The sequence below is a fragment of the Cupressus sempervirens genome, chromosome 10 (genome assembly GCF_028749045.1).
Source record: "Cupressus sempervirens isolate cs-2001-9-10 chromosome 10, ASM2874904v1, whole genome shotgun sequence".
NCBI classification, from domain to species: Eukaryota; Viridiplantae; Streptophyta; class Pinopsida; order Cupressales; family Cupressaceae; genus Cupressus; species Cupressus sempervirens.
Genome location: NC_143127.1, coordinates 68,440,581 through 68,468,198, shown reverse-complemented (window position 1 = coordinate 68,468,198; position 27,618 = coordinate 68,440,581). Strand labels below are relative to the sequence as shown.

Sequence of the window (27,618 nt, the reverse complement as noted above, 5' to 3'; positions counted from 1 at the left end):
TAGCTAAGTACTATTGAGAAATACAATGAATCTTCTTGGAATTATTTAAAACAGGGTCGATTACCTCCTTTTATGTAGTGTATAGAGCACTATGATGAGTCTATGTCCATGCAATTTGTCAAAACTTGGAATAATAGGTAGGTGACTTTTAATGGGATCTCATTTGAGATCAATGAAGAAATCATTGAAAATGTTGGCAGTTTCTCCTTGGATGGCCAAAAATGGTGAAAGAAGATATAGGCTGTGGATGAAGCCAACCTCAACCAATTCTTCTACCCTAATGAAATTATGAGTTGTGACCATGGTGGGTTTGTTAGAATGGCCTTACCAGACCCCTAGAAAGAGGTATGTTACACTATCATGGATTATATTACCTTAGAGAGAAGGCTCTAAATTTTTTTATTGCTATCACTTCCCAATTCTGAACCATTCTAGGAATCATGGCCTCATTTTGTTCCCCTATCTCACCCTACACTCTATGGAAGATAATATTCTTAAGGTTAGGAAGAAGATGAAACAGAGCAAGCCTTACAATGTTCTTCACTAGAATATTATATTCAAATTGTTCAATTTCTACAAAAGGCTTTTGCCTACCTAGCCTATCAATGTTAAGGTTGTTCTCTCTAATCATGCTATTTCCACCTCAACCCCTCGAATTTTTCCTAAAGTTATATGCACGGTTGATAAAAGAAAATTAAAATGGAGAAGGATGTTTAGGTTGTAGATTCTGATGTGAAACAAAAGGTGGAAGACAAAGGTCTCTTAGGAATTAACAAAAAATATGTAAAATTGGATCCTAAGGCCAAACATGACTATCCTATTAGCTCAGATTCCAATGTTAGTGGTTAAAGAAAAACCCCATAGAAAAAGAAGAAACATAAGGCTTTTCAAAAGAAATACATTGAGGATAAGGATGATGATTTGGATAGTTAAAGGAAAGGGGGTGAGAGTAGCCCTACTAATAGCCACTTAAGCCCCATTCTATCTCATATGATTCCCCTCATAATTCCAAATGGGTGGGTGAAAAGTGTTAGACCTTAAGCTCCCCTCCCTCTTAGCATGGAAAGGAGAAACAAAACTAGGATAAGGACACCCAGGGGACTCCCAAAGGTTGTAAAAAGAATTAGTAAGAGGATTTGGTGGCCACTGAGAGTAGTTTTATGAAACTAGATGAGAGGTATGATATTGTTGAGCAAAGATTCGATGATGTGGCTAGGTTTGCGGTAAGGGTTATGCACTCGAATGCTTTGAATCTCCTCTTGTAGCATACAAAAAAAGGTCTTACTACAGTGATGAGAGTGGACAACACTATTTCTCTCTACATGTTCCTGACTAATGATTGGTTGCAACTATTATTGGACAAGTCAAAGGGAAAGGAGAAGAGTAAGGAGAGCTATCTCTCCTTTTTGCTTTAATTTTTGTTATGTTATTTACTTTTGCACTCGACCCATAGTGGCTATGTTCATGGTTCTTTTCTAGACTCTTTGTTTATATTAGTTCTATATATATTATGATAATGAATGCTCATAGAATTCTAGTTATGGTTAGATTTTGGGATACTTTGATGTGGTAGTTTTTGAAATTAAGAAAGTGGGTAGGTTAGTGTGTGTTATTTCTAACTTGTAGTTGGTTTTGAACATTTTGTTTTGCGGGTCAGCCCTTGCTTTTGGATGGCTTTTTAATTTCAAAAATACTATAAATTTGGTTAAGATAGTGTAAGTCAACAATAGATCACTATGTTTGGAGTGTGTCACATGAATGGTTATTGTCTTGTCCTCTTGTTAATTTCTATTGAAGTAGCTTTTCTAGAGGCTACCCAAAGGAGAACTAATCCTTTCCTTATTGAATATGAAAATGGTATTTATAAAAAAAGAAAGTAAAAAAAAAATTAGTTTAAAAAATCCATTTCCTAGACACAAAGAGGACATTTTTAACTATTAAAAATGACATAATTTATATTTATATTGGAAGTTCACTTCCACATGAACAAAACACTTAAATATAGCACTTAATAGAGAAATATAAACCTCTATTTCTCTATCATCTTCCATCTAAGAAGATTCCTCTGTCCTGCTAGCTTTATAGATCATAGTAAGGTGTCCACCATGTTTGAGTTACTTACCACTATGATTTGGGAGTCTACTCTCTTCTCTATCCCCCACCACTCCATTCCCTACACCCCCAAATCTGCTCGACAAAATACTTATCCCATGAACTAGTGGTTTGATGATACTTGTAAAAAAATTTACCGCTCCTTGCGCTTGGCTTTCGATACTCATTCCCTCGCTTTCACCAACATATGAATCTCTTACAAATGCCTTCTTTTCCATAAGAAGTGATTATTTATTGCTTCATAAGAAATATCCCTCTGCGACATGCTTATACATTGTCCCAATATGTTTTGGCACATTATGTTCCCCCAGTGTCCCCAAACCCCATCCACCCCTGACCTTCACCTCCTCACCTCCCATGTCTCCATGTTGTATGATGTCTCAAGTAAACTCACTCTCCTTCCCATCCCACCCCCCATTCTCACCTATTCTCCACCTCCAACATTTATGAGAGCATCAGACTTATAAGATGTAGCAGGACAGCTGATGAGGAGGCTTTTTAGGATGATCTCTTCAAGATTAGTACCATAATCCTGGATCCTTATCTCTCTACACTCCTTAATAGAGTGGTTTGTTTTGGTTTTCTAGACTCATGGTTGAGACACGTTATTCACCCGATCCATAAGTCTGGATTGGCTTTTGATCCCCAAAATTATAGAACCATCATGATTGGGCATACATTTGCCAAACTTTATGCCACAACATTGAAGACTATTTTATCTAGAGAGCTTGATAGGAGAAATTGTAGTGCTAAGGACCAAGAAGGCTTCAAGGAAGACTAATAGACCATGGATCATATCTTGATACTATGGGCTATTATCAAAGAGGCTCGACACCACTTGATGAAAGTCTACTATTGTTTTGTGGACTTTTGTAAGGCTTTTGATTCCATGCCTAGAGTGGACATGTTTTAGAGACTTAGAGATATTGGTATTTTTGAGATCTTACTAATGACTATTGTGAGGTTATATGAGATAGTGGTAGGTAGACTCAAGACCACTGAGGGCCTCTCCGACCCTATCGAAAGCATCAATGGGGTGAAGTAGGGCTGCCCTCTCTCACCCAACTTGTTTGAGATCTACATTGATGAGCTCAAGGCCCATCTCAGTGACTCCTTGCTTCTTGGTGATGACTATCAACTACTCTAGGTCTTAATATCCATCCTCTTCTTTGCTGGTGATGTGGTTCTTCTTGCTTTTTCTCATGAGGGTCTTCAAAGGCTTCTTGATAGACACTTGCATCTTTTTGTAACATGAGACAACTAGTCATAAACCTGGAGAAGACTTGTGTTGTGGTCTTCAATGGTCTAAAGACCTCACATCTCTATTTTCACTTTTAGGGTCGAGAAGTTGAGATTACATCATCTTACACATACCTTGGGGTTAAGTTTTTTGGATCTTGTTTCAGCTTGAGATCGACCATTCAACCTCAGATTAGAAAAGGGTTGGTTTCCCTTGCCATACTTGAGAAACAGTGCTTCATATACCACTTTTAGGACATGTCAACTAAGCTATCCCTCCTAGATTCCTTAGTCAGACCCATAGTGCTCTATGGTTTGGTGGTATGGGGGCCTTCCCTTTTGGACTTGGATTGGGCCATGATTGAGTGTACCTAGACTTTGCTCCTCTATTAGATTATTAGATGTCATAGATCTACCCCCCATAGTGTTATTTTGGTTGAATTTGGAGCTCACCATTCAGGTGTACAACCATTTTTGACCTGATCTAGTTTCTCCACCATCTTCAAGGTTCTGTAAACTTGGCTGAAGGCCAACACATATACCCTTACTTAGCTTACTTCTCTTCAATTGTTGTTGCATACTTTGATCCAACCATTAGAGCCTACTATTGGTATGCTTAGGCTACTATCTTGCTGAGATCGGTTGGGATCAACATTGACTATCTCCCTCCCTACTAGTTGTCATTAGTCGCTCCTCCTTATCTCCTACCCTCTTGGTAGGAGTTGAATGGGTATGTTAGACTTGACATCTACAAGCAATATATTATCCAGACCTGGGTTAATCCTCTTGCGGGTCCAAGTCTGAGGATGGCATTCTACGCTAAACACTTCTTAGATATTCAAGATGGGGTTTTTGTATGCCCTAACTACTTGCATATACATTGGAAACATGCCATGTGTGTCTCCCTTGGTTCCTTTAAGGTGGGCTCGTAGCAACTCCAGATCCAGGTCAATCACCACATTGATAGAGAGGATCAAGCTTGTAGAATTTGTACCTTAGCTGAGGTAGAATCTAAGACCCATTTCCTTTTTAGATGCCCCATATACTATGGGATTAGAGGGAGATTCTATTGTCTATTTAGAGAATGCAAATTCTTCTCACATTTCTTCAGGTACACAAATTAGCATTGCATTGCGCTCTATCTCTGTGAGTCCTTACAACTTCATGACCACACTTTATAGTTATCATTCCCCATGAGCCAAACTGATGCACAGCTTATCATGACCTTCTTATCACCCTTAGTTTTGTCTCAAGGTGTGAAGTGACTATGCAATTTCCCTAACACTGGCCATTCTAGATCAATGATACCCTACAGTGTGCCTCTTCACCAACAACACTCCTCCTGTAGTAGTCAATGACACCACATGACACTTGATAGTCACTAGCCATATCAGTAGCTGTTGGATTTTTTTCCCTTTGAGCATAGATACCTAATCCTTTCCATGTTGTCTCCTACTTTCTTCTTCATCTTTTGTGAATTTTCTTTTGTGGACACTATTTGGTGCTCCATTTATTAGCTATCTTCTTGGTTGTATGCTTCTAGTCCCATAGACCCATGTTATGGTCTTTTGTTTGACATTAATAATATTATCTTATCTTATCTCTACTATTATAGTCTAATAGATTTAGAAATTGAGACCTATAATTCTTGATATACTAATAAAACATGTTATGACATCAAGAACATAATTTCTTTAGCACATTTAAAACTAAACATTCTTCCATTTTTTTAAAAAAAAGTTGTATTTATTAATCTAACTTCAATCATAAACCTAAATCTTAGTATTATTGTTATTCAATTAAAACCTAAATACTTTTATTATTTTATTTCATTCTTGAATATTATCCTAACATTTATTATTCCAACACCAACTCAAAATTTTAAAAATATATACAAGTTATTAAAATCATTTAATTTGAAAAGCATTCATTTTCTTTGTGTTTATTAAAAAATGAGTCCCACTTCACACATTCTACATAGCTTTGGTCCAAAATACTTTAAAAGTTTATCAAACCTCACTATCATTCCCTATTGAAAAGGATTAGAAGCTAGCCAAATGACTTAACAAAATTGGAATAACAAGATAAACATGAAACATTATAAAAAGAATATGGGAAAGGCAATTGAAGGGGCAGTTTAATTTATATATTATTATGAGCAAATATATCAAGATGCAACATAGTACACATTCACTAATCTACATCATAATGTCGATCATTAACTTTACATTATAAAAAAATGCAACATTAATGATCAACATTATAACGTAGATTAGTTGCAACATGAATGGTCGACTAGTGAAAGAGCATGGGAAAAAATGGAGTACCTAAAGATATAATTGTTCAACTTTGGAGAGTTGCGTGACCCATGATTTAACTTATATGTAAGATACGAAAGGAGTGTGTGTCTTTTAGTTTTAGTAGCATAAAAGATAACATTCATTACAAGGTACTAACATTTAAGAACAAGTATCTAATAAGACATTGTATTTTTATTTTTTAAAATTTCTTATTAAGTTTCAATGAGTAAATTACTTAATAAATTAATTTAAAAATTAAAATATATAATATTAATTGTATAATACCTAAAAATTATGTTTTTTAAGGTAAAAAAGATATGCATACTTTTTAGATAAATTATAGTATAACGAGTTTATTTTTTCTTAAATTTCATTATTCTTATAGCAATAAAAGAAAAGAAAATAATATTTTAATCAAATATATAGAGGTTCATAACACTTAAAAACATTAGAGGAATAAGTTGTAACAAGGTTGACAGCAAAGCTTAAACTAAGATCATTAGTCAGTGCCAAGTGAAGTTCAAGTGCCAAGCATCAGAAAATCTTAGTTGGTGCCAAGTGATCTTCAGGTGTCGGGCATCAGGAAAAGCATAGTTGATGCTGAGCACCAGTATTTCAATAGTGCCAAGCTACTACATTATTTTTAATAATGAAGATTCACCAAATATGAGCCAACAAAGTGGTTACCTTGAATTTTTTGAACCAATTGGAGGATAAGGATGATGAGTTGGTGATGCAGAATTCTATGTAAACCATTTTTGAGCAAATTCAAGAGGATTATTCTAGAAGTTTCTAGAGGAAACAAAATATGAGTTAGATGCAATGAATCCTACCTAATCCATAAAAAATGAAATTAAAGGATGAAAGAATCAAGAATAAAAGGAACTCCAAGACTTCTATTTAATGAGTCATAGACCTAGAAGAAAATGTTGCTGATGCTACTACTGTGAAAGAGCCAAATTATGAAGTGGTTAGAAGGGTGTCCAGAAGAAGACATCTAGAAGAAGGAAGAGCATAGAGGCTTTGCTTCTACAAGTGGTCAAGAAGAGATGATTGTATTGGTACATTGAGCATTGAGACTCAAGGAGACTAAAGCTTGAAAGGAGGTCAAGCTGTCAGAGTTGCAGAGATTGAAGGCCAGGCAATGGTATGAGCTGAGAAGTGATTTAAGATTTGCAAGTTGAGTTGTATATAGTAATCAGGTCAAAGATTTTCTAATACTCTCTAGCAATTGTATTAGATATGAAAATCCTATGGACTTAGGTTGGTTTAATAGCCATCTGTACATCATTTAACAGGGTGGCATTCCAAGTGAATGTTCTAAAGTTCTCTAACCAGGCCCACTTCTAATAGGGTTGTTAAATCCTCTAACAAGGTCACATTTAATAGTGTGTTGTAAGCCTTTAACAGGGCAGGCCTTTCACAGGGCATCGCATCAAAAGAGTGAGAATTGAGTAACATGTTACTGGTGGTTTTTCCCAAATTGGGTTTCCATGTAAATCATTGTGTTATGTGTTGAACTTTTATGTGTTATGCTTGCATGTTGATTTACAGTGACTTTCTGGTTAGAAAAGTTAAATCTTGGATGAATGAGAGATTGAATGGGCACACTATATTTAGTGAAAAGTTTGAATAGGACATTTGGACCTTGAATAACTAATTCACCCCCCCTCTCAATTATTCTAAGACATTTCTAACAATTGGTATCAGAGCCATCTACTAATTTAGTTTCAAGCTACTAGAAGTAGAAAGATCAAGATGTCCATGACAAAAGTTCCTAAGCTCAACAAAGACAACTTTGTTGCATGGCAGAATCAATAGGTGACTATGCAAAAACCTCAATTGGAATAGAACATGTAAATCCAGCAGGACCTCTTACTACAGATGATTTGAGAGAAAGGAAGGAGCACAATCAAGAAATGCTAGAAATTGCCTCTACACTTAGCTATGTAGAATATGATGACATCAAAGATTGTGATACTGCATTCAAGATGTGGAAAGCCTTATTAGATATCTATGGAGGAGATCAGAATGTCCAGAGAGCAAAGAGAGAAAGCCTAAGAGGAAAGTTTGATGACATGAAAATGGAGGAAGGTGAAAATGTTGCTCAATATGCTGCAATAATAAAAGAGGTGGTAAGTGCAATAAGAAGTTTAAGTGGTCAATTGGAAGAAGAAACTATCATCAAAAAATAATTAAGAACTCTACTCCCTATCTATGCTATTAGAGTTTTAGCTATTCAAGAGCTAAGGTGTGTACAAGGAAACAAACTAACCTTTGAAAGAATAGTGGGAAGACTTACTGCATTTGAACTATCCAATTTTGACAACTACAGACCTAAGAATCTTGAATTTACTTTCAAGGCCAAGATGACAATAAAAGATACTAAGGAGGAGACATCAAGCAAGAAGAGAAGAAAGAGAAAACATGCATCCAGTGATAGTAGTGCAGATGAGGAAGATGTGGAATAGTTAGAAGCACTATTGGCTTGGAGATTTCATAGAGGCAAAGGTAAATTCAAGGGTAAGCTCCCTATCATATGTTTCAATTGCAATGAAGTAGGTCATATTGTTACAAGATGTACATACAAGAAGCACTACAAAGAAGGAAACAAGTACAGGAACAAAAGAGAAGATGACATCAAAGACTACAAGGAAAAAGGCAAGAGATGCTACATTGTTGAAGAAGATTTTGATGAAGTAGTCTATGTGGTCATGAAGGATGAATTGGATAAAGATGAAGATGAAGCAACAACATTGGTTGCCTATGTGAACAAGAATGAAAAGTGGATCATAGACAGTGGATGTTCACATCACATGACAGGAGAAAAAAGTAAGTTCATTACCTTTACTCAATATGATGGAAATAGGGTTAGATTTGATAATGATGCTCTATGCCAAAATAAAGGAAAAGACTCTATTAAACTCACAGAGAAAATTTCATGTGATAATGCATACTATGTTGAAGGATTGAACTACAACTTGTTGAGTGTATCATAGTTAGGCAATGTAGGTTGCAAAGTAGTGTTTGGAAACAAAACTGCCAAGATCTATGACACTAATGGAAATTTGATAGGAAAAGGTGAACAAACTAGGAGTAATCTGTTTTACCTAGATATGGAAAATGCAACATGTCTTGTTGTTAAATTTGATGATGTGTTCTTGTGGCATAAAAGGTTGTGTCATGTAAATTTTTACAATCTAATTAGCATCAACAAGAAGAAGAAGGTTAGAGGGTTGCCCAAATTGAAGAAACCTGAAAACACAATTTGTAAATAATGTCAACAAGGGGAGATGACTAAGTCTAGCTTCAAAAGAAAAACATACACTTCCAAAGAAGTACTAGAGTTAGTCCATATAGACTTATGTGGTCCAATAGAAGTGCAAAGCTACGTAGGAGACAGATATATAATGCTATTTCTAGATGTCTATTCTAGGATGATGACTGTTATGTTCTTAAAGAAAAAATTTGATGCATTTCAAATGTTTAAGTGGTATTTGGCTAGAGTTGAGAAGGAAATTGGAAAGAACCTGAAATGCCTAAGGTTAGACAAAGGAGGTGAGTTCACATCAAAAGAGTTTGAGATATTCTGCAATGAAAAAGGTATCAAAAGGAAAACACCAACACCAAGAACTCCATCATAGAATGGTATTGCTAAAAGGAAGAATAGGTCAGTGATTGACTATGCTAGAATGTTGATGATGGAGAAAAATATTGCACTAAAGTACTAGAGAGAAGATGTAAATACTGCAGTCTACATATTGAATAGAGTACAAGTCAAGAAAGGTACAAATGCAACACCTTTTGAATTATGGTATGGTCACTCACCTAATGTTAAACATTTCAAAGTCTTTGGTTGTAAATGCTATATTCTTAAAGATACTAGAAATGACAAGTTTTATGGTAAGAGTGATGAAAGCATATTCCTTGGATACTCCACTAGAAGCAAAGCATATAAGTGTTTGAACACTAACATTAACAAGATTGTGGAGAGCGCAAATGTAAATTTTGATGAGCATGTAGAAGTTTAAGTTGAGGAGACTAAGCAATCAGAGGATTATAGATCCTTTGTATATTTTTATGAAGGAATGACTGTTAAAGACAATGTTGCAAATCAAGTTGGGAATCATCAACAAATTTTAGTATCAACCGAGTTGTAGCTAGTGAATGCCGAGTTGCATTTAGAAGCCAAGCTACAAAATTTAGAAAATGCACATTCTGAATTTGAAAATAGTATACATGAGAGAAATGATGAAGTACCAGATGAAGAAGAACAAAATGACTCTGAAGCTGAAGGATCAAACATGGAAAGAAGGATAGAACCAAGGTTAGCCAAGTATGTGAGAAGACATCACCCTGCAGATCAAATCATTGGTGATAAGGATGCTAGACCAATGACAAGGAATAGATTGAGGAATGAATCATGTCTACTGAGCAAGGTTGAACCTAAAATAGTGAAAGATGCACTACAAGATGATGATTGGTATAAAGCCATGGAAGAAGAGATAGATCAAATTGAGAAGAACAAAACATGGACCCTCATTCCTAGACCATCTGATAAGAATGTAATTGATACCAAATGGGTGTTTAGAAACAAACTTGATGAGAATGGTGAGATAACAAGAAACAAAGCTAGAATTGTTTACAAAGGCTATGCACAAGAAGAAGGATTGGATTATGGGGAAACATTTGCCCCTATTGCAAGAATGGAAAGTGTAAGAATATTACTTGCATATGTTGCATATAAAGGTTTCAAAGTGTACCAAATGGATGTTAAGTCTGCTTTTTTGAATGGTATACTAGAAGAGGAAGTCTACATAGAAAAAATTGAGAGATTTGTTAATGACAAGAACAAGGACATGGTCTGCAAAATCCACAAAGCACTTTATGGCTTGAAGCAAGCACCTAGAGCATGGTATGAGAGATTGTACAAATATCTTTTGAAGATAGGATTTGAGATAACAAATGACAAAAAAAACATGTACATCAAAGCTGAAAAAGGTATAAACATTTTGATATCATAAATCTTTTTTGATGATGTAATATTTGGAGGAAAAGATGTTCTTTGCAAAGATTTTGTTGATCAAATAAAGCATGAATTTGAGATGTCAATGTTTGAAGAAATCAAATTCTTTGTTGGATTACAAGTACATCAATTGAAACATGGCATATTTGTGACTCAATCCAAATAAATCAAGGAGATACTCAAAACATTTGGGTTAGAAGAGTCAAAACCAGTTAGCACACCAATGGTAACAGGACGTGAGATATCCAAGAATGATGAGTCTGCTGAAGTAAATTAGACATTGTATAGATCAATAATTGGAAAGCTGTAATATGTTGTACATAATAGACCAGACATTGCATTAGCAGTTGGAATAGTGGCAAGATTTTTTGCAAATCTAAGAGAAAATCACTTAATGACAGTAAAGAGAATACTGAGGTACCTAAAAGGAACCGATGACTTTGGTTTGTACTACAAGAGGAGTGAAAAAAATTGAACTAAAAGCCTATGCTGATGCAGATTGGGGAGGTAAAATTGATGATAGAAAAAGCACCAGTGGAGGAGAACTTTTCTTGGGAAAAAGGTTGATTACATGGACCAACAAAAAGAAAAGCTATACTTCACAATCCATTCCTGAAGCTGAATATATTGCAGCTACTATAAATTGCACCAATATTGTATGGATCAAACATTTGTTACAAGGTATGAAGGAAGAGGTGATTGAGCCTGTGATACTTTTTTGTGATAACACAAGTGCAATCAACATATCAAAGAACCTTGTAATGCATGCTAAAACTAAGCACATTGCAATCAAGTATCACTATGTAAGAGAGTTGGTGGAAGAAAAACAAGTGAAGATGGAATATGTTAGTTCAAAGGAACAGATTGCTGACATCTTCACAAAAGCACTACTTAAAGATGTTTTTGAATATCTTAGAGGTAAGTTAGGAGTGATACCCCTAACCAAGGCTACTTAAGTATAAGCAAGACTGCCCTACATCAAATGAGCTGATTGTTAAAAGGATCTTACACATTGATGCAAAGGTTGTTTACTTTAGGATTCATGCCTAAAGTAGTAGAAGTGTTGAAGTTCCAAATCAGTCACAAGCAAGGTGACGAAGGGAGAAATTGAATGAACTTGCAAAAGCTACACTTGCATATCAAGATGCTAATATGTCTTTCACATTGTTGTCAAAGAGGGATAAATTGTGAGAAACTGATCACATGTCGATGATCTAGTAATAGAAAGTAAGAGGGAGATACTGATCAAATGAAGATAGAGGATGAAGTAAACAAGAAATGATCAAAAGTTGACAAGAGAAGATGAAGAAGCTAATCAAAACAGAGTATAGTAGAAGATGAGCAATACTTAGGGAGATAAACAAAGAACAAGGATACAACAACTAAGAGGGAGAAGCAAAAATGAAGCAATCAGAATAGTAGAGGGAGGTGTGAAGTCACAATTACTTTTTGGCAGCTGACTTATTGTTCTAACCTAGTTAACATTTGGTTAAATAATTTAGTTTGATGGTTGATCAGTTTGGTTTGCCATCAATGCCAAAGAGGGAGATTGTTGGAAATTTGATTGAAAAGCTCATTGTTGAAGACCAAAGAGGGAGATTGTTGCAAAGAAGGAAGAATGTTTTCAATCATTGTTTTGTCATTGATGTCAAACCTACTATTTGTAGGAATGATATTTTCTTATAAGATCCAAGTAGTATCACTTAGTTGATTGATGAAGAGGATTTGATCAACAAGATGTAACAAGAGTACCTAAGGGAAAGGTTGAGTTATTATGTTGGAAAGAAGCGCAAGGATCAGTTAAGACAACATTTGGTTAAATGATGTATTGATAACATACCCAAAGATATAGAGGTTGATCACATTTAGAAACATTGGAGGAATAAGTTGTAACAAGGTTGACTGCAAAGCTTAAACTAAGATCATTAGTACATGTCGAGTGAAGTTTAGGTGCCAAGCATTAGAAAATCTTAGTTGGTGCTGAGTGATCTTCAGGTGCCAAGCATCAAGAAAAACATAGTTGATGCCGAGCAACACAGTATGTGCTAAGCACCAGTATTTCAATAGTGTCGAGTTGCTGCAATATTTTTAATAATGAAGATTTGCCAAATTTGAGCCAACAAAGTGGTTACCTTGAATTTTGTGAACTAGTTGGAGGATAAGGATGATGAGCTGGTGGCACAGAATTCTATGTAAACTATTTTTGAGCAAATTCAAGAGGATTATTCAAGAAGTTTCTAGAGGAAACACAATATGGGTTAGATGCAATGAATCCTACCTAATCCATACAAATTGAAATTAAAGGATGGAAGAATCGAGTGGGAAAGGAACTCCAAGACTTCTATTTAAGGAGTCATAGACCTAGAAGCAAATGATGTTGATGTTGCTACTGTCAAAGAGCCAAATTGCGAAGTGGTTAGAAGGGTGTCTAGAAGAAGACATCTAGAAGAAGGAAGAGCACAGAGGCTTTGCTTCTACAAGTGGTTAAGAAGAGATGATTGCACTAGTACATTAAGCATGGAGACTCAAGGAGACTAAAGCTTGAAAGGAGGTCAAGATGTCAGAGTTGCAGAGATTGAAGGCCAGGCAATGTTATGAGCTGAGAAGTGATCTGAGATCTGCAAGTTGAGTTGTATTAGTAATCAAGTCAAAGATTTTCTAATACTCTCTAGCAATTGTATTAGATATGAAAATCCTATGGACTTAGGTTGGTTTAATAGCCATTTGTAAATCCTTTAATAGGGTGGCATTCCAAGTGAATGTTCTAAAGTCCTCTAACTAGATCCACTTCTAACAGGGTGGTTAAATCCTCTAACAAGGTCACATTTACTAGTGTGTTGTAAACCTTTAACATGGCAAGCCTTTCACAGGACATCACTTCAGAAGAGTGAGAATTGCGTAGCATGTTACTAGTGGTTTTCCCCAAATTGGGTTTCCACATAAATCACTATGTTATGTGTTGAAATTTTATGTGTTATGCTTGCATGTTCATTTATAGTAACTTTCTAGTTAGAAAAGTTAAAGCTTGGATGAATGAGTGATTTAATGGGCACACTATATTTAGTGAAAAGTTTGAATAGGACATTTGGACCTTGAATAACTGATTCACTCCCCATCTTAGTTGCTCTAAAGAATTTCTAATAGTTCTATGAAATTGGATGAGAGGTACAATATTGTTGAACAAATATTTGATGATGTGGCTAGGTTTGCAGTAAGGGTTATGCACTCGGCTGCTTCGACTCTCCTCTTGTAGCATACAGAAAAAGGTCTTACTATAGTGATGAGGGTGGACAACACTATTTATCTCTACATGTTCCTGACCAATGATTGGTTGCAACTATTATTGGACAAGTTGAAGGGAAAGGAGAAGAGCAAGGAGAGCTAGCTCTCCTTTTTGCTTTACTTTTTGTTATGTTATTTACTTTTGCACTTGACCCACGGTGGCTATGTTCATGGTTCTTTTCTAGACTCTTTGTTAATATTAGTTCTATATATATTATGATAATAAATGCTCATAGAATTCTAGTTATGGTTAGATTTTGGGATACTTTGATGTGGTAGCTTTTGAAATTAAGAAAGGGGGAAGGTTGGTGTGTGTTATTTCTAACTTGTAGTTGGTTTTCAACATTTTGTTCTATGGGTTAGCCCCTACTTTTGGATGACATTTTAATTTTAAAAACACTATAAAATTGGTTAAAGATAGTGTAAGTCAACAATAGATCATCATGTTTGGAGCTTGTCGCATGAATGGTTATTTTCTTGTACTCTTGCTAATTTCTATTGAAGTAGCTTTTCTAGAGGCTACCCAAAGGAGAATTAATCCTTGCCTTATTGAATATGAAAATGGTATTTATAAAAAAGGAAAGTAAAAAAATAAAATTAAAAAAATAAATCCATTTCCTAGACACAAAGAGGACAATTTTTGCTATAAAAAATGACATCATTTATATTTATATTGGAAGTTCACTTCCACATGAACAAACACTTGAATATAGCACTTAATAGAGAAATATATACCTCTATTTCTCTATCATCTTCCATCTAAGAAGATTCCTCTATCCTGCTAGCTTTACAGATCATAGTCAGGTGTCCACCATGTTTGAGTTACTTGCCGCTACGATTTGGGAGTCTACTCGCCTGTCTATCCCTCACCACTCCATTCCCTACACCCCCAAATTTGCTCGACAAAATACTTATCCCATGAACCAGTGATTTGATGATACCTATAAAAAATTTCACCACTCCTTATGCTCGTCTTTTGATACTCATTCCCTCACTTTCACCAACATACAGATCTCTTACAAATGCCTTCTTCACCATAAGAAGTGATTATTTATTGCTTTAGAAGGAAGATCCCTCTGTAACACGCTTATACATTGTCCCAAGATATTTTGGCACATCATGTTCCCCCAGCATCCCCAACCCCCATCCACCCCTGACCTTCGCCTCCTCGCCTCCCATGTTTCCATGTTGTATGACGTCTTGAGTCAACTTGCTCGCCTTTCCATCCCACCCCCCATTCTCACCTATTCTCCATGTCCAACATTTATGAGGGCATTAGACTTATAAGATGCAGTAGGGCAGCTGATGAGGTGGGTTTTCAGGATGATCTCTTTAAGCTTAGTACCATAATCTTGGATCCTTATCTCTCTACACTCTTTAATAGAGTGGTTTTTTTTGGTTTTCCAGACTCATGGTCGAGATGTGTTATTCACCCAATCCATAAGTTTAGATTGGCTTCTGATCCCCAAAACTATAGAACCATCATGATTGGGCATACATTTGCCAAACTTTATGCCACAACATTGAATACTATTTTATCTAGAGAGCTTGATAGGAGAAATTATAGGGCTAAGGGCCAAGTAGGCTTCAAGGAATACTAACAAACCATGGATCATATCATGATACTATGGGATATTATTGAGGAGGCTTGACACCACTTGATGAAAGTCTGCTCTTATTTTGTGGACTTTTGTAAGGCTTTTGATTCCATGCCTAGAGCGGCCCTATTTTAGAGACTTAGAGATATTGGTATTTCTGAGATCTTACTAACGACTATTGTAAGGTTATATGAGATAGTGGTAGGTAGACTTAGGACCACTGAGGGCCTCTCTGACCCTATCTAGAGCATTATTGGGGTGAAGCAGGGCTGTCCTCTCTCACCCAACTTGTTTGAGATCTACATTGATGAGCTTGAGGCCTGTCTCAGTGACTCCTCACTTCCTGTTGATGAATATAATCTACACTAGGTCTTGATCTCCATCCTTCTCTTTGCTAGCAATGTGGTTCTTCTTGCTTCTTCTCATGAGGGTCTTTAGAGGCTTCTTGATACACACTTGCATCTTATTGTGACATGAGACAACTGGTCATGAACCTGGAGAAGACTTGTGTTATGGTCTTCAATGGTCTAAAGACCTCACATCTCCATTTTCACTTTTAGGGTTAGGAAGTTGAGATTATATAGTCTTACACATACCTTGGGGTTAAGTTTTTTGGATCTTGTTTCAGCTTAAGATCGACCATTCAACCTAGAATTAGAAAAGGGTTGGTTTCCCTTGCCATACTTGAAAGATACTACTTTAGATACCACTTTTAGGATATGTTGACTAAGCTATCCCTCCTAGATTCCTTAGTCAAACTCACGGTGCTCTATGGTTTGGTGGTATGGAGGCCTTCCCTTTTGGACTTAGATTGGACCATGATTGAGTGTACCCAGACTCTAGTCCTTCATTGGATTATTAGATGTCATAGATCTGCCCCCCACAGTGTTATTTTGGTTGAAATTGGAGCTCACCCATTCAGGTGTGTAACCATTTTTGACCTGATCTGGTTTCTACACCATCTTTAAGGCTTTGCAAACTTGGTTGAAGGCCAAAACATATACCTTACTTAGCCTACTTTTCTTCAGTTGCTATTGCAAACTTTGATCCAGTCACTAGAGCCCGTAGTTGGTATGCTCAGGCTACTATCCTACTAAGATCGATTAGGATCAACATTGACCATCTCCCTCCCTACTAGTTCTCATTAGTCACTCCTCCCTATCTCCTCCCCTCTCGGAAGAAGTTGAATGGGTATGTCAGACTTGACATCCATAGGAAGTATATTATCTGGACCTATGTTAATCCTCTTGTGGTTCTACATTTGAGGATGGCATTCTACACTAAGTACTTCTTAGATATTCGAGATGGGATTATCGTATGCCCTAACTAATTGCATAGACATTGGACACATGCCTTGTGTCTCCCTTGGTTCCTTTAGGGTGGGCTCGTAGTGACTCCAGATCTAAGTCAATCACCATATTGATAGAGAGGATCAAGATTGTAGACTTTGTACCTTAGCCAAGGTAGAATCTAAGACCCATTCCTTTTTAGATGCCCCATATACTCTGGGATTAGAGAGAGATTTCATTGTTTGTTTAGAGAATGTAGATCCCTCTCACATTTCTTTAGGTACACAAATCAGCAGTGCATTGCACTCTATCTTCATGAGTCCTTACAAGTTTTTGACCACAGTTTACAGCTATCATTCCCCATGAGCCGAACTGATGCACAACTTATCATGGCCTTCTTCTCACCCTTAGCTTTGTCTCAGGGTGTGAAGCGACTGTGTAATTTCCCTAATGCTGGCTATTCTAGATCAATGAGACCTTGTAGTGTGCCTCTTCGCCAACAACACTCCTCTTGTAGTAGTCAGTGACACCACAGGACCCTTGATAGTCACTGGCCATATTAGTAATTGTTAGATTTTTTTCCCTTTGAGGACAGATACCTAATCCTTTCTGTGTTGTCTCCTACTTTCTTCTTCATCTTTTGTGCTTGTTCTTTTGTGGACACTGTTTGGTGCTCCGTTTGTTAGCTATCTTCTTGGTTGTAAACTTCCAGTCCCATAGACGCATGTTATGGTCTTTTGTTGGACATTAATAATATTATCTTATCTTATCTTATCTTATCTCTCCTATTATAATCTAACAGATTTAGAAATTGAGACCTCTAATTCTTGATATACTAATAAAACATATTATGACATCAAGAACATAATTTCTTCAACGCATTTAAAACTAAACATTCTTCCATTATTTTAAAAAAAAAAGTTGTATTTATTAATCTAGCTTCAATCCTAAACCTAAATCTTAATATAATTTTTATTCAATTAAAACCTAATTACTTTTATTATTTTATTTCATTCTTGAATATTATTCTAACATTTATTATTCCAACACCAACTCAGAATTTTAAAAATATATACAAGTTATTAAATCATTTAATCTGAAAAGCATTCGTTTTCTTTGTGTTTATTAAAAAAATGAGTCCCACTTCACACATTCTACATAGCTTTGGTCCAAAATACTTTAAAAGTTTATCAAACCTCACTATCATTCCCTATTGAAAAGGATTAGAAGCCAGTCAAATGACTTAACAGAATTGGAATAACAAGATAAACATGAAACATTATAGAAAGAATCTGGGAAAGGCACTTGAAGTGGCAGTTTAATTTATATATTATTATGAGCAAATATATCAAGATGCAACATAGTACACATTTACATCAAATCAATTGCATTTTGGAAACTGACTGATAACAAAATTGTTATGATATTTTTTCCTCTGCTAGTAATCTATTAAGATCGGGTACATAAATCATGAACCTCCTTTTGACTTAATGACAAAGATTGAAAGGCATAAGGCCTAGCTCGACAAAATGGTTATATTATTTTAATTACAATTTACTCAAAAAAGAACACAATATGATAAAGCTTAATGGACCCATTGCAGTCGGTGGAAATCTCTGTCTTGGAAAATTGGGTATTACATATATAAATTTGATAATACAGCAGTCTTTTATATCTTAAATCATATCTCTTGAATTGTGCACCACTAAGTTTATTCTTGTTATGTGGGGTGGATTCGAAATCTGTTAAAAAATGATGTGTCATATGCATGATTAGAGTTATTGGAGCATTGGTAATATTCTATGTCTGATACAGTTTTGGATAAAAGCTGAGAATCAAAATACTTGAAGTAATAATTCTTAGTAATAATGGTCTGCTTTTCCTTGCGCCCACTCTGGATAGAAATAATAGTTATCCAAAAACATATTTATATGGAGAGAGGAGAAAAGTGGATATGACAGGAGTGTGAGATTGAGACTCTGCAATTTGTTTTGTGAGGGGGGCGGATGATGTGAAGCTGATGCTGAGAATGACGTGCAAATTTATATAATTGGAGGAGTTTTTAGGGTTAGTTATCAGTAACTTTAAAGCTAGTATGATGATGACTCAATTGGTTTATTGTTATTGATATTATTTTGCACAGCTACTCATCGTATGGGTTGGATTCCTCAGACAAAATGCCAAAAAAAAAGTACTAGAAATTAGATGTGTATAAATAAATTGGAGGATGACCACACAAGTGTCTATCATTGATGTGGTGTTTTAAGATTTTTTTTGTGGCAGATGAACAGAGGATACACTAAATACAATACAGCATTGTTTTGTTTTTTTTCCAAGAAAGGGTGATTGGTAGTTTAGACTGCCAGATGTAATTGAGTCTGATCACTTGTTTAATTTTACTGTTTGACAGTGGCAAATAATTTCATAAACAATTAAATATAAAGTTAAAATACACAAACTGTTTTTTATTGATTCAATCGAATTAAAGATGATTTCTTGACTGTGTGATCAAGAATCTTGCTAATTTTAAGGATCAGAGATGACAAATTGTCTTTCTATATAGAGGTCTTCGAATCAATCAATGAGGTATCTAAGTTAAATTACTGTTGTCCGTACTAACAATAAAAGCTAATACCAAAGTTGTACACTGTATTTAGAAATATCTCTGATTGAGGTATTTAAATTAAATTACTGTTTTCCAGTACTAACAATAAAAGCTAATACCAAAGTTGTACACTATATTAAGAAATATCTCTGATTGAGGAATCTAAGTTAAATTACTGTTTTCCGGTACTAACAATAAAAGCTAATACCAAAGTTGTACACTATATTCAGAAATATCTCTGATTGAGGTATTTAAGTTAAATTACTGTTGTCCGGTACTAACACTAAAAGCTAATACCAAAGTTGTACACTATATTTAGAAATATCTCTGATTGAGGTATCTAAATTAAATTACTGTTGTTCAGAACTAACAATTAAAGCTAATACCAAAGTTGTACACTATATTTAGAAATATCTCTGATTGAGGTATCTAAGTTAAATTACTGTTGTCCTGTACTAACAATAAAAGCTAATACCAAAGTTGTACACTTTATGAAGAAATATCTTGAGAGAGATTATCTTCAGTTTTGTAAAATTTTATAGCTTTCAGAATTATATATAATTCTTAATTTGAACTCTTTTTCATCAGGATTTGAAATGTTAGTGATAGAAATTCTACATAATCAAACCATGTCTTCCCAAAAAATTATAATTACACAATAGTTTTACTCAAGTTGACTCTCTCAACACTTGAATTGAGTTGGGTTTAGGTTACACTAAATATAATACATCATTGTAACACTTACACTCTCACACACATAGATAGGTGATTGATGATGTAGATTTCCTCAATCTATGAAATCAATGTTTAACTTTTTTATTTTGATTGTATACTTGATTTTGAGCATTGATGTTTCCAATTGCACTAAAATAAGTATTTTTTACTTCCTTATACTCTCAAACGTCTTAGAGATAGATCATTTAAAAAATAAATTAAATGTTAATCAACAGTGTACACTATTGAATCTAGTTGGGTCTGATCATTTGTACATTGATGATAATAATTTCTTACACAATCAAATTTAGAATTAACAAGTAAATATTCACATGCACTATGGAAATTTGATTGTATTAATCAATGTCCTTCATAAGAGGGAATTTTTTGTAATTTCTTTGAATTCTCTTTCATAAGATAATCAAATTGAAAAACAAGAAGTAGATAAATACAAATTAATTTTACTCTAGCCTCTAAATTACATTGCGGCAGCTGAATAGAGTTAAGTTTAGGCTACACTATGTAGAAAACAAACAAATTTGTGGCACTCATTTCATTTTATATACAAGAGGACAATAGATAGTATAGATTATCACAATCTATGAGATTAATGTCCCAATCTCGAATTATGTAAGATTTTTAATATCAGTATTTTAAATCACACTTTTTTCATCTGCTTAAGCTCTAACATTTCTTATAATAAATCAATCCAAATTTAAGTACTTAGAATCTAACCAAATAAACAACATTAATAATTGATTGTGTTTTTTCTTATAAGAGAACAATTGATTGTGTTTTTTCCCATAAGAGAACAATTGATAGTGTAGAATTAGATCTGAATTATTTTTTAAAAATGTGATTGACAATGGCAAATGCAAAGCATTCTTACTCAAGTCGACTCTCTGAATTACATTGATCATCCCCACCAGTTGAGTTTTCCCCGTCCTTGTTATGATTGTCTTGCATGGTGGTTGCATGGTCTTGTTTAGAACAGGCCTCAGCATCGTGGGTTGCATGCACACTGAAGAAGACATAGAAGAAGATGAGAAATACAGTCCATAGGCCAAATCTAGCAAATGACCACTTGTCTAGAGTGCTTAGGAGGAAGACATTGAGAAATATGGAAGCTGAAGGAAACCATGGCATTAGTGGAACTCCCCATTCTTTTGGGTGATGTACAATGGGCACACTCATTTTGAAACCAGTGACGAGTAGAACTGAAAGGATGCCAAATGTGAGCAAACCCCACCATGTATGCTTCTCTAGCTGCCAACACAGTGCAAATCCAGCGGCACTGGTTGAAAAGAGGAGTAGAAATATGATTGTGGGTAATGGCTTCGTGTCCCCCTTGGTAACATATCTATGGTAGATGAGAGCATTGGCCACAATGTAGAATACAACAAGAGTTCCAATTGAAATCATGTTGAGTACAATTGTCAGCTCTGTGAACAAGGCAATGGCTGCTGTACAAACTCCTGCACACACACACACACACAAACAATACATGCATGCTTTAATCTGAATAGGTACTTGACTTTATGGATAAGGACATAGAAGAGGCATTGTTTGTTTGTTCGTTTGTTTACCTAAGGAAAGAGTTGCATTGATTGGAGTGCCAGTAGTGGGATGAACTCGTGCAAACCATGAGGGAATTAGATGGGCTCGGCCAAAGACACACAAGTACCTGGCCTGCCCAAGCATGGCCACCAGAAGCGACGTTAGGATTCCCAAGGCAGCCCCTACGGCCACTACTTTTGAGCCCCATCTCCATCCCACTGCTTTCTTGAACGCCTCGCTGAACGCCGCCGATGTACTTATCTGTAACACTCACTTGTCCAATGTCCATGCAATCACTTCTTCACATAACAATTCATTTGTTGTACCCACTAAACTTCAAACTAAGGGTTTGCTATAGCTCTTATAGGATTAATGATTAATCTTATCAAATTTTCAGGATCCATTTGAAATGTAAATCTACGTTTCTGGATTCGTTTTCAAGCATCTTCGTTTTGGATTTCTCTCTCTGATCCACCATGGTGTATGCTCTGAAAAGTTGATCCTCAAAAAACATACACAATGGTCTATGTGATCTGAAACGTTGATGTTAAAAGAACATACACAATTGAACTCAGATCATATAGAGTGATCCAAAACGTTGACACTAAAAAAAATACACAATTGAATCCAGAAACATAGATTTACAGTACTAATGATATTAGATTAGATTTAGTTTTTCTATCAATATTTAAGATTACATTCTATAATCTATTAATACAAAAACTAAATCTATATTCTCTTTCATCCAAGGAGTGCAATCCAAGATGTTGATAAAAAAGCTATAGATAATTGAATAAGAAATAATTATAGTCAATCATATGAACTAATTTATCTTAAAATCTCTTATAACATTTTTTCTTATCAAATAATTAAAGATTTCACATTTGTAAATTATATAATGATATCTTTGAATTTTTGTTAAGTTTAAGTCAAGGAGAGTAATTTTCTTTTACAATATTTGAAATCTTGTTACATATACTTCCATAAAATGTGTGATCATCATTCTTCAATTTCATAGAATGTAAACTGAAATATCCATAAGAAAATTTACATAAACCTAATGCAATTTGAAAAATTTCAAAACGATACATTTCCTAAAATCTGATAAAAGTTAAGAGAGAATATATCCATAACCTGATCTAAAAATTTTGCAAACTCTGGTTTGATTGAATATTAAATTAACCATTCTTTACTTCAAAATTATTAATAATATCAATATCAATATCAACAAAATTATATTCTAATTTTTGATATTAAAGAAGGGGTAGGATAGTTTTATGGTAATGACTTTCGGCTGTTGTTTTCGAACTAGGGCCCATTTTGACTGCTCTTTAATATAAAAAACAACATTTTATTTTAGATAAATGAGAACAAATCTATACCCAAATTTACAAACTCATGTCCATAAGCAAGTAAATAATAGGAAAAATGGTGAAAGCGAATGATATGGGTACCTGATCATAAGGAAGGAGGAGGCAGAGTGAGAGGGAGAGGAGGCAGTAGAGCAGAGAAACGGTGACAACAGAGCCCGAAATACCAATCGGCAGGCTGTGGGCCGGGCGTTTTATTTCCTCTGCCAGAGTTGAAACAGAATCGTACCCAATATAACTAAAATAAACGATGGCAGCTCCTTCAAAAACTCCCCTCGCACCGTAGGGAGCGAATCCTGAAGGCCTCGTCAGGTTGTGAACGTCCCCATTTGCAAATCCGGCAACGATTATAAACGCAAACATGAGCAGGTGGAGCACAGTTGCCGCCATGTTCAAAACAGAGCTCTCCTTCGTGCTGAAAATTAAGAAAAAAAACACATTTTATTCAGATTTAAGAATCATCAATCAAAGTCAAAAAGAGAAAACTGATTGTGTTGTCGAGTATTCATATAGTGTGATGACAATGAACTCTTCTCGTTCTTCCATGTTGAAATCTAAATTATTTTATTCAGATTAATAGGGTGTCACAAATCAAAGTTACAAACAAAAATGAGCATGTTCTCAAATATTGACATTATCTGATGGTTTAAATGTAGTGTTGTTCTTGTCTTTTAAGTTAAAAATAAAACTCTCATTGATACTAAAATTAAAATTATGTTTTGATTATTTGGATGGAAGATTCATAAAGGAAACAAATTGGTGTGTGGTATCTGCATTCACGTGGCGTGATGGTTTAATCTGTTCGTATCATCGAAAATCAAAAATTGGTGACAGTTTATTGTTGAATATTTATGTTAGAGTTGAGATCCTTACATGAATATTGGCTTTGAGTGACCATTTAAAAGTGATGTCATTGTTCTTATAAACTAAATTCAAACTCATTTGGAATGTTATGGTTGAATGTTTATGTTAGAAACAATGTTCCCGTTAGAATATTGATCCGATGTGATGGTTATAATGTAACATTTTATTCTTATCATCAAGATTCAAATTCTAATAAATAAATATTGTAAATATTTATCATAGAAAAGAAATTACATAATGCCATAATTTAAATATAACAATGTTGATCTTATCATCAAAGATCAAATCTCTCATGTGAAAATTTATCTTCGAAATAAGAGATCTTTAATTAGATAGTAGCATAATGATGAAATCTCCAATTTCCATCTAATCAATTCATAAATCTTATCAAAAGTGTGTAACCTAAAAAAAAGAGAGGAGGAGAGGTGGTGACCTGCGACAGATGCAAAGAGTCAACAACAGAAGCAGAAGCACGGCAGGAAAGTCGAGCATATTGTAACCAAGAGCCAAACCCTGAGCTCGTATTCGCCAAGCATCTCCATCGCTAACACCAAAGACACTCGAGAAATACGAGGTAAAACTCCGTGCAACCGCAGCATTAGACAACACGTACTCCAGCACCAAATTAGCTCCAGCCAAATATCCCGCAAATTCGCCTGCTCTCACACCATTCAATATTTCCAATCTCAGACCATTATAACTCATTTAGTCCACCATATCCAATAACTAATACCCCATTGTCTCGTGGCACCCATACAAAACAAAACCCCATTAATTGGAAAAAAGGACACTACCTGTAGTGTTTTTTTGCCAGAAGGAAATTAATAGTGGCTGTAGCTTACTTGGAACTTTTAATTGAAGGTGCCAATTTTTTTATTTACTGGAGGTCTTCCACAAGGGATCAAGTAGCAAATTCAATATTAATGGTGAACTTTGTTATAACTGATTTTATTTTTTCTTATCACTAATATGTTGCTGTTATTCTTAAACGTCACACACTAAGGGAAGAATTAAACTTTGGAAAAAAACTTCAACTTAAGCTCAGTGTGTGATGTTTAAGCAGTCCTATATCATACAACATAATCTATTAGGCCCCATTTGGTTGGGGAAGATAAATTTGTGCCATAACCAAGTTATCTTATAATCAGGTTTTCGAAAACTTGGTTTTGTGGTTTGGAAAGCCAATGGTCCGTTTGGTTGACACGGAAGATGAATACACTGTGGACCCCACAATATTATTAAAAGAATTCTCATAAAATTCAAAACCTGGTTTTAATTTCGAATTCCACCTTTTTGTTGGAAGAAACTTCTTCCAATTTTTGACCAAAATTGGAAAATGAAATTGAGAACCAAGGTATAATTTTAACCAACCAAACACCAAATTTTTTTGCAAAACCTGGTTTTACCCCTGATAACCCGATTTTGGCCCTCATCTTCCAGCAACCAAACGGGGCCTTATGAAAATAAAAGAACTAGAAAAAAAAAAAAACTGGACTAGCCAATTATATGAGTTGTAATAATTTTAAACCTTTTTCTTTATGTGACCTAATTGTTTAAAGCCAAAGTTTCTGTGATTCTAGTCATTAAAAATGTTCTTTTCAAGAGATTATACCAATAAAAGCTCCTCAAATCATTACTTGTGCACAAATGTTCTTACAATGGTCCAAAGGTCCCCTGTAAATAGACTAATAATGATTGAAAAAACCTTAAAAAAATCAACTATTAATAGTTATTCTACTGTGTGAATAATGAGTGAACAGTTATTGAACCCCAAACATTTCAATTGATTCATCTTTTATCCATCAACAACATCAACAACATTCCAGATTATATTTTATGATCTATCATTAAAATTAAAAATATAAAACATAAAGCCCACAAAAATATTTTACCGGCAAAATAATTGCCACAGTTTATCTCTCCGAGAATCCAGTCTTAGAAAGCAAATAAATACCAAAAGTGATGCGGAGATAACTGAAAGCGCCTCCCGCGACAGGCATTTCGACGGCGAATTCAGTGTAACAGAAAGCAGAGAGCAACGCAGAGACGCCGGCGACGATGTACGACAAGACGACTGCGGCGCCCGAATTTTGACGGGCGACGATGCCCGTCGTGACAAAAACACCCGCCCCCAACATTCCTCCGACTCCCATGCCCACCAAATCGTACCACTCCAGCTTCTTCCTCATCTCCGCCCCTGACCGTTCGATCGTTCTCCTCATTTCTTCCTCCACCGTCCACGTCGCCCCCATTCTTTCTCCCAGCCTCCTCTGTGTCTCACGCACTGCATTGCAATAGCTCTGCCACCCTGAAAATGACGACCTTCTCCCCGTCTCCCTCTCCCTCTCTTCACTATCCATGCGCAAGAGAAATTAGATAGAGTGATGGTTGTCGTTGCATCAAAGATCGATCTTTTATATACTTTCTAGATTTTGACTGTAGCTGTCCCAAAGATCGATCTATTATATACTCCCTATATTTTAATTCTCTTGTACCAAAGATTGATCTGTTAAATACTCCTTAGATTTATAAAAGACACAAGAAATTGTTAAACCATATCAGAATCTTGACACTAACCAGGTAGATCTTGGTTTCCCCAAAGCACTAACCAAAATAGATCTTGGATTGAACCCAAAGATTTTTTATTTGCCCTAAGATAAATGGCAGATAAATATTGGCTACGGTTGCAGTATTAAATGCCTTCAAGTTGGCATCTGATTCTGGCGAAGCTTCACCTAATACGTAATCGTTCACGTCTGGTTTTCTTCTACACTTGGCAAAGAGTTTCAGAAATGAGATGAACGAAATGGGGGTATTATTACTGGAAATCCGTTGCCTGATTTAACCAGCGAGACGCCAGGTTTTTAGCCTACCGTACGTATCATTCGCACGTTGCCGCTACAATTTGTTTTTGTTTCCACACAATTTTGAGGTTGTGGGGAAAGTAATGCTTGCTTTTAGAAAGCTTCTAAATTTAGTGTTGTCGGTCATGCTTATTTATTAAACTTTCTAAAGTTTGTTAAGAGAGTATTTTAAAGTTGTCCACCACAACAACTTTGTGAGGATAGTTATGTTACCAGAAATGAGAAGTCGCAACGTGACGAGAAATGATAATTTGAAAGGTTGCCTAAAAGAAAGTGTGTGTATATATATACAACCAAACTAATTTATTTCTTAGATGTTAATTTTTAATTCTATCTTAAATAATATTAATAAATTGCTAATTCAATTGCACAAAAAAACTAATAGTTGATTGTTACTAAAATAATTCTTTACATTTTATAAAATCTTAAAACTTTCAAAAAGAAACTTGATTAATAACACTCAATGTGAAACTGTTACTTCATTTACAAACTAAAACAATACTAAAATTAAAACCACTAAAATTAGTTTAACAAAACTAAAATTACTACTTCAAGGCCTGTTACATTCCCTGCGCACCCTATAAAATATATTAATGATTTTTTATTTATAACATTATTCTCACATAGCACAGAAATTATTAATAATTTTTTAATAGCACAAAAATTATTAATAATTTTTTAATTTATAACCTTATTCCACATAGAAACGGCCGTTGCATGACGGGAAACCCGTTTGTTTCGCAAGTTGCAACGTGAAATGGGGCTTCCCCATCACGTTTTTGGCAACCATGGAGGATA

At 35.1% G+C, this 27,618-nt stretch overlaps 1 protein-coding gene across 1 annotated transcript; it reads right to left on the bottom strand.

Moving 5' to 3' along the window:
• Window positions 1-20,980: 20,980 nt before the first annotated feature.
• LOC149532615 (cationic amino acid transporter 6, chloroplastic-like) lies at window positions 20,981-26,833 on the bottom strand. The gene is made up of 5 exons (XM_089803573.1): window positions 25,911-26,833; window positions 24,390-24,612; window positions 23,177-23,507; window positions 21,752-21,983; window positions 20,981-21,640 (listed from the first exon to the last, which is right to left on the bottom strand). The coding sequence occupies exons 1-5, from the start codon at window positions 26,314-26,316 to the stop codon at window positions 21,051-21,053; spliced, it is 1,782 nt and encodes a 593-aa protein (XP_089659699.1). The 5' UTR covers window positions 26,317-26,833; the 3' UTR covers window positions 20,981-21,050.
• Between the last annotated feature and the right edge of the window lie 785 nt (window positions 26,834-27,618).

What these genes read in the sequence shown, in the direction of transcription:
- LOC149532615 (XM_089803573.1), bottom strand. Translation starts at nt 26,316, where the DNA reads ATGGATAGTGAAGAGAGGGAGAGGGAGACGGGGAGAAGGTCGTCATTT. An exon ending in TTATCTCCGCATCACTTTTG is followed by an intron (nt 24,613 to 25,910) that starts GTATTTATTTGC and finishes GTGTGAGAGCAG; the next exon opens with GCGAATTTGCGGGATATTTG. An exon ending in CAATGCAACTCTTTCCTTAG is followed by an intron (nt 21,641 to 21,751) that starts GTAAACAAACGA and finishes GTGTGTGTGCAG; the next exon opens with GAGTTTGTACAGCAGCCATT.